The sequence below is a fragment of the Rhinoraja longicauda genome, chromosome 6 (assembly GCF_053455715.1).
Source record: "Rhinoraja longicauda isolate Sanriku21f chromosome 6, sRhiLon1.1, whole genome shotgun sequence".
Lineage (NCBI taxonomy): Eukaryota > Metazoa > Chordata > Chondrichthyes > Rajiformes > Arhynchobatidae > Rhinoraja > Rhinoraja longicauda.
Window position 1 is genome coordinate 61,897,064 of NC_135958.1, and position 14,972 is coordinate 61,912,035.

Here is a 14,972-nt window from a genome sequence, read left to right on the forward strand (position 1 = left end):
TTCTTAGACACACATTGGCCTGTTCATAAGAGTTTCATGGAGTAAAATATTTAATTTTCTCAGAAACTTACTTGTGCACACTAATTAAACAACTAAATGGCGTAGGATGCGGTTTTTTAAAGCAATTTCCAGTGATTTTTAATCAGGTTGCTCACCAGTAGAGAACTGAACATCATTCTCCTGGTTAATTAAAAATCATTAATTAAAATCATTAATAATTAAAAATCGTAAACCCATTTTCAGCTCAGCTAATAAACCTTCACCAGGTTATTTCTATTAAACTTATCATGGATTAAATAACCTTTTTCTTCTATTATTCTTTCCAAATGTTCGTATTCACTGATAAATTATGAATGGTTTTTTCAGTAATTGAACTGTAACTTAACAACATAGTTTTTAATTGTAATTAGATAGCTTCCCCCCACACAGGAATTAGGTGCAGAGGCACAACGGTTAAGGATTGATATACAGAGGCTTACGGTGTGGATCCTACCACAACAGCAGGAGAATATAGATTCAGAATAGAATAACTCTACCAGTGGCACAGTGGCACAACTGGTAGAGCCGCTGCCTCACAGCGCCAGAGACCCAGGTTCGATCCTGACCTCAGATGTTGTCTGCGTGAAGTTTGCAGATTATCCCAGTGACCACTTGGGCATCCTGCAGGTGGTCTGGTTTTCTCCCACATCCCAAAGACGTACCGTTTGTAGGTTAATTGGCCTCTGTAAATTGCCCCTAGTGTATAGGGAGTGGATGAGAAAGTGGGATAACATAGAACTAGTGTGAATTGGTGATCGATGGTTGACATGGACTTGGTGGGCTGAAGCACCTATTTCCATCCTGTATCTCTGAAACTAAAAACCCAAAACATTGCCTATCCATGCATCTCCATAGATGCTGCCTGACTGCAGGATTACTCCAGTACTTTGAATCTTTAGATAGAGAAAAGGCCATGGGGTCAGCCAAAGCAGCAGAACCAGCCGTACCACCAGCCTGGTTTGATAATTCGAACGCCCAGGCATGAAGGAGGCCACATAAAGTGGTGGACATTACCCGGTCCCTCACAGGTACTGACCTCCCCACCATCGAAGGGATCTGTATTATATTATTCTGAGTTTTGACTTTAGCCAATGAAAGAAGCAAGCCATGGTTGATTTTGGAGCAAAAGATTATATCGTTGGTGCAGAACCTGCTGGGTCCGGCTAATGGGGAGTTGTGCGGCATTAATTGTACAGCAGGGAAAGACGTGAACTCTGAATTGTCCATTGCCACAAGGAGCTGGAAACTTTGCAATGGTTAGTTGTTAGCAGTGCCTTTGTACAATGGTATGCGCTGGTACGGCATGCCAGCACCTCGAAAACATTTAAATCCAGATTAATGTTTGATTTTTAGCATGTGTTGATTTTATACTTTGTTATTAGTCTGTTAAATTAGAATATGATTGGACACAAAATCAAAGTGGGGGACATAAATTGTCAATAAATGTAGCTTAATTTTCAATTGGTATGTGTACATATCATAGTAATAGACATTTCTTTGTCTATAAAATAACTCTGGTTAGAAGCCGTGTGAAAATTGTAGCTCTTTCCATTGCTTCAATTAATCATAATTACACATTGATTGTAATTGAACTTGAAACATAAGATTGGTTCTTAAAAGTGTAAAAACCTGTTAAATCTAATTCTAATTCACCATGTCTCCTCCTCCATAAAATATTCAGTTCTTAAATCAGAATAGTTAGAGAGAAAAGCCTTTCTCGACAGATAACGATTTGAGGTCAGGCACCCAATATGATTCCTACACTCTGGGCTGACAAATGCACACTGGCAGTCAGAAATTTCATATTGATGGGAGAAAATGTTGATTTCCCTGGTTCAAAAAATATGATCATAAACTCTGAGCAATTTACTCTTCCTCTTGTAGTTATCACCTCCCAGCCATTTTTGTGTTAACCCAGAAAAAAGCAAGCCTATCCCGACATCAATGAGAAATCAGGTCTTCTGATCCAACCACACAGGAGAGGATGCAGGATAGAGCCACAAGGAACTCTCATGCTATCAGTCTGAAGGAGGGTACCGACCCGAAGCAACATCTGTCCATTCCCTTCACGGATGCTGCCTGACCCACTGAGTTCCCGCAGCACATTGTTGTTTTGCACAAAGATGTAAGCTATCTCAAAAACGTTATTGTTGTCGGCATCTCCAACTGATGGAAAAAGATAAAAGCCTGGGTGAAATGAGATGTCAGGAGCCAGTGAAGTGGAGCAGAAGCTAAAAAGGCACTGGAGTGAGAGAGAACTAAATAGTGCAGCAAGTTGGGATGAAATTAAATTAGCTGTTGGGATGGGACTGAAAGCCAAGCATGAAATTAGGATGAGGAGTCGAAGCACAAAATTGGAATGTGATCCTTTCTATTTTTCTTTCTTTTGAATTAATTTTTAATTTTGTGTTCATATCTTGTGATTGAGGGCCAAAATATCTCAAGCATGTTGTGTCCTTATAATGTGAAATAAAGTAACATCAATAATGCAGCAGCAATCAGTCGTCAGTAAGAGGTCTATGTCTCCATGTAGACCTGTTTGAATGCAATTGAACTTCAACTGATATTGGCCACAACTTTCAGCATTAAAGGGAGTCCAGGATGACTCATTGGCTTGCACTACTCTAGCATTAACAAACCTTCTACCTGAAGGAGGGTCTCGACCTGAAACATCACCCACTCCTTCTCTTCAGAGATGCTGCCAGCATTTTGTGTTTATCTTTCATGTAAACCAACATTTGCAGCTCCTTCCTACACAAACCTTTGACCTTCGTGAGATCAAAAGACTAATTCACTGAAGTTAGTTGATGATGTGACGTTTGACATTTTCAAGGTCCATTTTGTCATAACAAATGTAAGCTATGTTTTAGTAATACATTTCCCAACACATGAAAGTTCTTCAATGGATGGAATATGAATAATAGATATCCACTGCACGGTATCAATTTACAGCTTTATTCCCACACTTGGCAATCGACATTCACTCATCGAATAAAACAATGCAATGCTGTCACCTATCTTCATTTAAGCTTCGTTTAATGCAAACACTGAAAGTTAATAGCAGGATGGCTAGCCCTTTTTTGAGGAAGTTTTGAATCTGGAGCACACAATTATCAAATTATAAATTGTAATACATTTTTTTCCACTTAATAAAAAGTTGCCTATCTTGTGAAAAGTGCAAGTTTCTTTGGTTGCGGGAATAATTACTAATATTGAGAATGGCAAGATTGTAGGATTTATCGAATCCTTTTGGAGAAGCTGTGCACAGTCTGGGCTTTTGTTGCTCTACATATTTCCATCAAAAGCCTCATGGTGCAGATTTTTCTGAGTTTATGCTCCGTGAATATTTTTTTTAGCCGTATTGTTCCATCATACATTCATTGTGTCCAGTAACACTAATTGTTCTGGAGAAGTAGTGTAGATGATCAAACACAAGGAAGAAAGGAACAAATCAAAATAGATAACTCAGATGTCAGAATCAATTTTGGACTTGATGCCTGATTTTATTCTGGGTGATCGTAAAGACCTCCTTTTCTTCCGAAGGAAATTAAAGCTTTATGGAGACAATATGGCAGAGCAGAAATGGAGGGAACGCATATGATTAGCTGAATCCACTTTTTGCATCTAACTCGATTGTTCTAAAGCAATTTAGTCCCTTCATTAAAATAAAGTCTTTCCCACAAAATTTGCTCCATTTACTGTTTAGATGAGACCTTCTTGTTTTCTGAAGAGCTGAAGCTCTTAAGCTTTGAGAGGCCGGTTTATTTGTAGTTTATCGCTACTCTTCAAATATCTATGATGAAAAAACAGCCGTTTCCACTTGCATCATGTTCTACCCAAATGAAACCCATCTGTCCGCTGAGATATAAGAGCCAACAGCAAGTCATTAGTTGAAATAAGGAGACAGACTACATCAATGATGATCTGAAAGTGAAAACAGTTCATGTAGCATCAAAGTAAAGCAAAACAGTTCTCATTGCGTCAGTCATAGATCATCGGACATCATTTAAATTTTTATGCAGTTTATTATATTCTAAATCACTACATGATTCAGAATATAATATAAAGAACATAGATAACTGCAGGTTTGAATTAATTTGGTGGTATTCTGAATAGGCACAGTTCAGAAAAGGATAGTAATTGCAAAAATGCAATGTGTTTTGAATTTCTGCTGCAGCCAAGGTCGCATTAAACATTATTTACTCACAGCAATTCTGTGATCCCACAACAGGATTACCCTCACCATTAATTCACTTTATAAATATCACCAGAGAGAACGTAGATACTTTGGAAATTAGGTAGTGTCATTGCTGTTTTTAATCTGTTGTGGTCACATTACATTTATCTCTAGATTTATTTCAAGAGAAGAATTCACAAATGAATTTAAATTGATTGATTCTGATGTATTTCGGAAAAATCTAATTACAATATAAATCCTACATGGCTGTTCATTTATGAAACTAGAGCCAGATTACTGCATTAACCGTAACCTGCAGAAGTTCAGAAACCTTTTATCTAGGGGATATGTTCTTTTCAGTTGTTCAAAGATTGAAAGGAACTTGTTTCTTTTAATCAGCCTGAAGAAGGGTCTCGTCCCGAGACGTCACCCATTCCGTCTCTCCAGAGATGCTGCCTGTCCCGCTGTGATACCCCAGCAGTTTGTGCCTACCTTCTTGTTATTTTTAAAATATATTTTGTATTCTACACCTTTGCGCACATTTACTGTGCAGTTTGCACTGTATTTTGCATCAGAGACACAGCCATTCCTTCCATAAGCCCCTGCCAGAGTTTCACAGACGTCTCCTACTACATTCCCAATAATCCTGGAGCTCGAGATCCATTCCTTATTTTGAATCCATTCCCTTTCCGTTGCGCACTGTGTTGAAGAAATATCGGACGGGAGGTACCTTCACTTCCAAGCTCATCATCAAGATTTTGCATTTATTCAAGCTTCATGTTTGGTTCATCCAAAAACTCATTCAAGAGCCTCTTGCCTCCGATTGGAAACAATTAACATTGCAGAGTAGCAATAGACAATAGACAATAGACAATAGGTGCAGGAGTAGGCCATTCAGCCCTTCGAGCCAGCACCGCCATTCAATGCGATCATGGCTGATCACTCTCAATCAGTACCCCGTTCCTGCCTTCTCCCCATACCCCCTCACTCCGCTATCCTTAAGAGCTCTATCCAGCTCTCTCTTGAAAGCATCCAACGAACTGGCCTCCACTGCCTTCTGAGGCAGAGAATTCCACACCTTCACCACTCTCTGACTGAAAAAGTTCCTCCTCATCTCCGTTCTAAATGGCCTACCCCTTATTCTTAAACTGTGGTCCCTTGTTCTGGACTCCCCCAACATTGGGAACATGTTTCCTGCCTCTAATGTGTCTAATCCCCTAATTATCTTATATGTTTCAATAAGATCCCCCCTCATCCTTCTAAATTCCAGTGTATACAAGCCCAATCGCTCCAGCCTTTCAACATACGACAGTCCTGCCATTCCGGGAATTAACCTAGTGAACCTACGCTGCACGCCCTCCATAGCAAGAATATCCTTCCTCAAATTTGGAGACCAAAACTGCACACAGTACTCCAGGTGCGGTCTCACCAGGGCCCGGTACAACTGTAGAAGGACCTCTTTGCTCCTATACTCAACTCCTCTTGTTATGAAGGCCAACATTCCATTGGCTTTCTTCACTGCCTGCTGTAGCAACTGTTACAACACATTTTTTGGACACACAAGAGACTGCAGAAGCTGAAATTGAGCAAAACACGAAACACTGGAGGAACTCAGCTGGCCAGGCAGCATCTGTGGAGGGAATGGACAAACGATGTTTCAGGACAATGCCTCGACAGGGAGCCTGGTTTCTGGGTACTGGTTTCAATGTTGTTCCCTTTATCATGTGCCTGTACACTGTGGATGGCTCGATTGTAATTATTTATAGTTTTTCTACTGACTGGATAGCGTGCATTAAAAAGCTTTTCATTGTACCTGGGTGCATTTGATAATAAACTAAACTAAACTAAAACTAAAATGAAAACTGCTAATGGCAGCCCCAGGTTCGACAAGTAATGTAGACAGAAGCACAAACGTCAATGTGACTGTGGACATGTAAGTGGACACTTGGCTTCTTGTGACCGGTTTGTCAGATGGAGCAGAATGTGGAATGACCAGGCATGGAATGATCACCTTAAGTGGTTCATTGGATGTTGCTTCAGAATGTAATCAGTTTAATGGCTGTCAAGGCTGGACATGTACATGATCATTCAACCTTCAAAACATCACCAAAATCCTCCTTTCATTATAAAGATAACTGATCATTTAAACAAGCTGTATTGTTTCAGAGGGTTCAATTCTGTAAACGTGTCTTTGAACATTCAGGATATCAAATGCAGCCTGCCTCTAGATGTCAGCACTGTTGTGGGAACGTCAACCTGCTTAATGATACCAGTTCACAAAGAACTGTTGTGGATTCTGAGAAACAGTCTTTGTGAGTTACACAATTAGACACTTAAAAGTTGCATTTGCAGCACATTCATTCCTGGATAATCTTTACAATCTTGATATTTACCATTAGAAACAATGAACTGCAGATGCTGGTTTACACACAAGGACACAAAGTGCTGGAGTAACTCAGCGGGTCGGGCAACATCTCTGGAGAACATGGGATAGGTGACGTTTCAGATTGGGACCCTTCTTCAGAAACATTACCTCTCCATGTTCTCCATAGATTCTGCCTGACACGCTGAGTTACTCCAGCACTTTGTGTCTTTTTTTCTCAATATTTATTAGGTCAGTTAAGTATTTATTTTTTATTTTCAGAAACAAACTTGATTCATAGATCTGTACACCACAGGATAGGACCAGGCCCTATGGCCCACAATGTCCATGCTGAACATGATGCAAAGATAAACTAATCTCCTCTGCCTACATGTGATTCATATCCCTCCATTTCCTGCATATCCATGCCCCTTTCTAAAAGCCACTATCATAACTGCCTCCACCATCACCCCATGTCAGCATATTCCAGGCACCCACCACTTACTGTGTAAAAAACATACTCCACACATTTCCTTTAAACTTTGGCCACGAGTGACACACCTCCAGCCAGAATATAGCCCTCCCACCACTACCTTCTCAATTCTATGACCAAGCCAATTTTGCATCCAATCTACTAAGTTACCATGGACCTCATGTGCCTTAATCTTCTGGATCAGCCTACCATGAGGAACCTTGTCAAATGCTTTACGAAAGTCCATGCATACAATATCCACTGCCTTACCCTCTGTCACCTTTTCAAAGAACTCAATCAAGTATGTAGGGCATAAGCTACATTGCATAAAGTCATGCTGACTATCCTCGATAATTCTTTGCTTTTCCAGATGCGAGTTAATGCTCTAGCTATGTCTTCTCCACTGATATAAAGTTCACTGTCCATAATTTCCTGGTTTGTCACCATTGCCCTTCCTAAACAGAGGAACAAGACTGACTATTCCCCAGTCCCCTAGGACACCTGAAGACGATACAAAAAAAATATTTTCTGCAATCTTCTCTCTTGCCATTCTCAATAACCCAAGATAGATTCCATCAGGGAATATAGGGATTTATCCATCTGAATATTATTCAGGAGACCCAGCACCTTCTCCTTCTTGATATCAACATGGCCAACAGTTGCAGCATACCCCACCCTGATCTCCTCTTGGTGAACTGATGCACTCTTCTGGTGCCTTGTACACTTCCTCTGGCTTCAGGGCTTCCGGCATAAATTCCCTCCTTTACCCTTGAATGGTCCTACCCTCTCCCTAGTCACCCTCTCATTTGCAATGTATGCATAAAATGCCTTGAGATTCTCTTTAATTCTACTCACCAAGAACGTTTCATGGCCCCTTCAGCTCTTCCGATTTCCTTTTTAAGTTCTCTCCTGTTTACTTCAAAGCCTCCTGTTTGATTTCAGCTTATGTATGCTTCCTTTTCCTTTGCGACTAAATTTGCAAAAGTCTCTCGTACTCGAACCTTGGTCTCCTTGTTTATCTTCCTTCCAAGGACCTACCCGTTCATCCTGAATTTGTGCCGGCTGGCCTTTCAATGATGCCTACTTGCCAAATGTGGACATCCCTAATAACAACTCCTCCCAACCTTCCCTTGCTCCTGCCTATCCAGGTACAAATCCGGAGATCACTGAAGATAGCACTGGAAGTAGATAATGTGATGAGGAAGCCATAAGGGATATTGGCCTTTATTAGTCGGGGCACTGAATACCAAACCAGGTTCTGACCCAACTGAATAAGACTTTGGATACACCTCAAGTGGAGTACTGAGTGTACTTCTAGGAGCCAGGCTCTTGCAAGCATGGGACCACACTGTAAAGGGTGCAGAGGAGATTCACCAGGATATTCACAAAATGTTGGAGTAACTCAGCGGGCCAGGCAGCAGGAGCTAGTGTTTGATGGCACTGGGCCTGTACTCGCCGGAGTTTAGAAGGGGCGACCCCATTGAAACTTACTGAATAGTGAAAGGCTTGGATAGAGTGAATGTGGAGAGGATGTTTCCACTAGTGGGAGAGTCTAGGACTAGAGGTCATAGCCTCAGAATTAAAGGACCTTCCTTTAGGAAGGAGATGAGGAGGAATTTATGTAGTCAGAAGGTGCTGAACCTAAGGATTCCTTGCCACAGTAGGTTGTGGAGGCCGTCAATGGATATTTTTAAGGCAGAGATAGATTAATTCTTGATTAGTACGGGTGTCAGGGGTTATGGGGAGAAGGCATGAGAATGGGGTTAGGAGATAGAGATAGATCAGTCATGATTGAATGCAGAGTAGTCTTGATGGGCCAAATGACCTAATTCTGCTCCTATCACTAATGACCTTATGACCTCTGGTCTGGTGAAGGAATGGGTGATGTTTCGGGTCGAGACCCTTCTTCAGACTTAAAAATCCCAGGATATAACCTGGGATGGAACACTTCAGTTATGAAGGGCTGGACAGGAGTGATCTGTTCGCCTGGAGTGCAGGAAGTTGAAAGGGGAGATGGCTGAAGTATATAAAATTATGAGGGTTTACAGCAGGAAACATTGAGGTGGATATGAGAAAAATACATAAATTTAGGATAAGGCGGAAGAAATTGTCATTATCCAGAGTAGGGGAATCAAGAACCAGAGGACATGGGTTTAAGGTGAAAGGGGAAAGATCTCCAGCAGTGGAAGATCTCTAGACTGTGGTTACATTGAAGCCTTGCGATGTTTGGGACGGTGGCATGATTGCAAATCTTCACAGCAACATCAATGCTTTTCTATCAGGTCCGATTTCTGCTCACTTGTCGTTTTACAGTTCTCTGAATTAGCATTTCATAGGATCAGCCATAAAAGGGAGAAGGGCAAGCAATAGAATTATTATTTTAGTTTAACTGGAGAAAAAATTAACTCGTAAATCATATTTTAAAAGCCCACATTTCACATTCAGTTCTGAGGAGGAGTGGATTGGCAATTTCCATTCAAGTGCATCGCCACATTCCATGCCTTGCAGCTGACTAATAGCACCGCTCTCTCAGTGCTTAATGGATCGAACCTGCTCCTCATTACCCATTGGCAATAATGAACCAAACACAAGCTCACACAGCATCCACCCTGTGCTACACTCCTCTTAAACACACCATTGAATTGAATACGTTATCGTCACATGTGACAAGTCGCAGTGAGATTCTTTGCTTGCATACCCAAGGTATGCAATAGTCACCACATAAAGGGCGCTGACAAAATTACAAAGTAATCCCCCTCCTTTGTGGCGGTTCCCCCCCCCTCCGCTCACAGTGGTCCCCCCACGCCTACTTCCTACAAAGCCAGTCCCCCCACGTTGGCTCCATTGGCTTTGTAGCAATTCTACATTTCACTGAAAGCATTATTTCATTTTAAGTCACAAAATGTTTCTTTTAAACTGTGTGATAGATGTTCCCGATTTAATAGTCCATAGGAAGTATACCACATGTGCTTTATGTCACAACACCTTTTTGCTTAAGTCCAATGAGTCACATGACTAAGAATCACACCAACATTTGCATTAGTGATCCATCCTAAATGCAAAATTCCATTAGAAAATACAAATTAACCTCTTTCCTTCCTGTTCCTCGGTGCAACAAAATAAACTGTTTGTTGTGGCAGGCTTGAGTAAATGCCCTGTGGCCTTGTTTATGGTGACTGGTCTCACCATGTCCACCATAAAGATGCTGTCATCCATCTTTGTGTTCCTTTTGTCTGTGTGTTCTCATCTTATCTCATCTGTCTCTCCTTTATAAAGTCTGCATCTTCTTGTCTTTCACTTTTCTTCTGTTTCAGATTCCACTATGATGTTATTTTTCTCTGTCTATTTGTTGCCTTTCCTGCACTGAATCAAAGTCCACACCAGGTCAGTGCGTGGTTTTACCTCTGTTAATGTGAAGTTCACATTTTGGTCTGAATATAAACTTTGTTTAGTTTAGTTTAAAGATACAATGTGGGACGGAACCGGAGCATCAGAGAAAACCCACATGGTCACAGGGAGGACATACAAACTCTGTACAGGCAGCACCCGTAGTCAGGATTGAACCGGGCTCTCTGGCGCTGCAAGGCAGCAACTCTACTGCTGTGCCACTGTGCCACGCTAATACAATATACATTGGTAGTAGATGAGGCCGGAAACATGGTAACATTTTGCATACTGCCTTGGTGAAAATATCTGCTATTCCTACATTATAATTGTTGTAGTTATGTATGATTGTGCTTATGTACCTTAGTATAATTATACCAAATTTTATGAAAACAAAATATTTCACTGTAACTAGGTAGATGTGATAGTAAGGTTCCAATGAACCATTGAATTGGTTATAAACTTTTCCTCTCTACAATCGACACCAGCTATCCCACGAATTGTTGCTCCTGCATTAATTCTCTCTTGCAATGGCAGTAAGTTCTACCTCAGACACAAGCAGTTTCAAAAATAAAGCAGCTTTAGTAATCTCTATTTAATTAGAAAATATATCAAATTTAACAAAATAAGGTGGACCTTTCTGAGTCACATGGGTAGAAGTCAGAAAGTCATCAGAAAGAAAGGACAAAGAGTTGACAGGGAAGCAGAGGACAATTGCTCGATTCAAAGACTCTACAAAGGAGTGGACCGCTGATTTCAACCCCTTCCACAACGGCCTCAGTTTGCAACTTGCTTCTTTAAGCACGACTCAACCATCTATTCCATGAAAGCCGATCAGCTAAAACAGATGACTGCCAAATACTCAATCTGCCAACCAATTCCTGTAATGGCAGATAGCAACGTTCTTTGATCCAAATTGCGAGCGCTGCAAGTTAGCTTGAGAGAGATTTACGGGCATTGGTATCAGGCCAACAGATGACCTCCCTTGATGTTACGCGGGATCAGTCTGTGGTCTGCGTGTTTATATCACTAAGCTGCCCAGACACACCAATCATTTCAACGCCACTCTTCACCTTCTCCTGGTGGTGTTAAAGAAAAAAATCACCAAATAAGAAGCCAAACGCAAGGGAATGCCCCTGCCACATTCGCACCATAACCGACCTCTCAAAACACTTCATGACAGTGGATGCAACATGACAGTGGATACTAACTGAGGTAAAGATTTCTTCATTCAGCCTCAGTACCTTCCTCTGTAACTGGATCCTTGTCTTCCTCAAGGGCAGACGTTATTCAATGCAGATTGATGACACAATCTCCTCCTCATTGACCATCTCCTCAGTTACTCCAGCATTTTGGGTCTTTCCACCTCATTGACCTACAACACTGGGGCACCTCCCCCTGCTCTACTCTTGTTACCCATGACTGTGTGGCTAAGCACAACTGCAATGCCATTTAGAAATTCACCAAAGACACCATTATTGTGGGCCAAATCACGGGTGGTGATGAGTCAGTGTGAAGGGGAGATAGAACACCTGGTTAAGTAGTGCCACAACAACAACCTCTCATTCAGCATCAAGGAAACCAAGGAACTAATACTTGTAGACGCACATACAGTTATAAGTGATGGGGACTGGTCCTGTAAATCCCGAGCTCTTGCCATGAGGAAACAGCCAGGTTATTAAGATCACAAACGCCAGATTGAAGATAATCATTTTCAAAAAGAATGGCAGGCATACAATTCATGACAATATCATTACATACACAAGTAATGCCGAAGCAATAAAAAACTATTTGGCTCATAAAACCAGATCCATTCCAGATCAGTTTGATTTTTCATAATACCCATTTCCCTCTATCATTATTTGTTGATCCGATGTTAAAAGACAAAAAAAAATCTTGAATTGATATCACCTATATCACTTTCACAACCTCTAAATGTTCAAAAGGACGTTATAGCAAGTTGGGTACTTTCTGAAGTGTAGCTGTTGTGGTAATGAAACATAAGAAAATAACTGCAGATGCTGGTACAATATATCGATTTATTCACAAAATGCTGGAGTAACTCAGCAGGTCAGGCAGCATCTCGGGAGAGAAGGAATGGGTGACGTTTCGGGTCGAGACCCTTCTTCAGACTGATGTCAGGGGGGCGGGACAAAGGTAATGAAACAACTTGGTGGCCAATTTGCACTCAGCACCTACGAACAGTGATCTAATGACAATATATTCAGTTTTAGTGATAGTGATTAAGAGGTAGATGTTGCTCGGAAATGATGGATAGCTCCTCTGCTCTTCACTGAAAAATGCGTTGAGCTGAGAGAGCAGACAAGGCCTTGGATTAATATTTAGGCAGCACGGTGGTACAGCAGTAGAGTTGCTGCCTTACAGCACCAAAGGCCTGGGTTTGATCCAGACTATGGGTGCTGTCTGAGTGTGTATGTTCTCCCCATGACCGCTTGGGTTTTTTCCGGGTGTTCCAGTTGCCTCCCACACTCTAACGAAGTACAGGTTTGTTGGCTCATTGGCTTGGTAGAATTGAAAATTGTCCCCAGTGTGTAGGATAGAGCAAGTGTGCGTGGATCGCTGGCCGGGGCGGACTCGGTTGGCTGAAGGACCTGTTTCCATGCTGTATCTCTAAACTAAACTAATATTTCATCCAAAATAAGCAACTCTGACAGTTTGCTCAATTCTGCACTGCAATCTAAGCATTGGAATTTTGCTTAAAGTTCCTCGAATGGGACTCATAGCCAACAAAATCAGACTCGTCTGTGGCTGATTGTTTCGTATTAGAGAGAGATAAATTGCTTCTTGTACCATTTTCCACCCTTCAAATTTCAAACACCATTTCCCATCTGCAGAACGTAATCCAGGTACTTTTTAAAAGGCATTGATTGATTTTGCATAAACAACTTTCTCTGACTGTTCATTCCACTTTTGCAAAATGAAAATGTAAAATGTCCTCTGACCTGTATTCCAGAGAGAAGTGTGTCAGCTCGATGTTGTTGTACAACCACTTGAACTCTAATGGCCAGCTCCCCTCAGCCATACATGTCAGCACGAGGCGGTTCCCCTCCAGATGGATCTGAGAGCGAATTGGTTCGGTTTTAAAATAGGGAGGCACATCATCTGAAATACATAGAGGAAATGTGTAAGGACAAGGCATCTTGTACTGATTTTATTTACTAAAGAACATAATGACACCAGCTGTTTACAATATTCTAACAAAGAGTTCCAAGTGCGTTTAATTGTCAGGAAGAAACTGCAGATGCTGGTTTACACCGAAGATAGACACAAAATGCTGGAGTAACTCAGTGGGATCGGCAGCATCTGTGGATAGAAGGAACGGGTGACGTTTCGGATCGAGACCCGAAACATCACCCATTCCTTCTATCCAGAGATGCTGCCTGTCCCGCTGAGTTACTCCAGCATTTTGTGTCTATCTTCGGTGTTTAATGGTCATATGTATCGACAATGGAATGAAATTCTTACTTGCTGCTGCTTAACGGGCCCATTGAATAAAAATAATCAATAACACAATAAATTAATAATCAGTACTACCATAACTGAACCATAATACTGCAAAACAGAAGTCCATTGTGTGACCAAAACAAAGTCCTCAGTCGATCACAGTTGCTGAGGTGGTGGTTAATGTTGTACATTGTCCCAGAATCAATGCACCTAACCTGTTGATAGCCAATGGTGTTCCCAAGTGATCAAGTTAATTTTGCGGTTATAACATATAACATATATAACAACTACAGCATGGAAACAGGCCTGTCCGGCCCTACCAGTCCACGCCGACCATTCTCCCTGACCTAGTCTCATCTACCTGCACTCAGACCATAACCCTCCAATCCCCTCCTATCCATATACCTATCCAATTTACTCTTAAATAATAAAATCGAGCCAGCCTCCACCACTTCCACCGGAAGCCCATTCCATACAGCCACAACCCTCTGAGTAAAGAAGTTCCCCCTCATGTTACCCCTAAACCTTTGTCCCTCAATTCTGAAGCTATGTCCCCTTGTTGGAATCTTCCCCACTCTCAAAGGGAAAAGCCTACCCACGTCAACTCTGTCCGTCCCTCTCAAAATTTTAAAAACCTCTATCAAGTCCCCCCTCAACCTTCTACGCTCCAAAGAATAAAGACCCAACCTATTCAACCTCTCTCTGTAGCCTAAGTGCTGAAACCCAGGCAACATTCTAGTAAATCTCCTCTGTACCCTCTCCATTTTGTCGACATCCTTCCTATAATTTGGCGACCAGAACTGCACACCATACTCCAGATTCGGCCTCACCAATGCCCTGTACAATTTCAACATTACATCCCAACTTCTATACTCGATGCTCTGATTTATAAAGGCAAGCATACCAAACGCCTTCTTCACCACCCTATCCACATGAGATTCCACCTTCAGGGAACAATGCACAGTTATTCCCAGATCCCTCTGTTCCACTGCATTCCTCAATTCCCTACCATTTACCCTGTACGTCCTATTTTGATTTGTCCTACCAAAATGCAGCACCTCACACTTATCAGC

At 41.6% G+C, this 14,972-nt stretch overlaps 1 protein-coding gene across 4 annotated transcripts in view; it reads right to left on the reverse strand.

Moving 5' to 3' along the window:
* The window catches only part of sdk2b (sidekick cell adhesion molecule 2b), a 599,240-nt gene that overhangs the window by 310,657 nt on the left and 273,611 nt on the right, over positions 1-14,972 (reverse strand). For all 4 annotated transcript variants that reach the window (XM_078401132.1, XM_078401131.1, XM_078401133.1 and 1 more), the window contains exon 2: positions 13,398-13,557. In XM_078401132.1, coding sequence (XP_078257258.1) covers positions 13,398-13,557 — 160 coding nt within the window. The remainder of the gene's footprint in view (positions 1-13,397; positions 13,558-14,972) is intronic.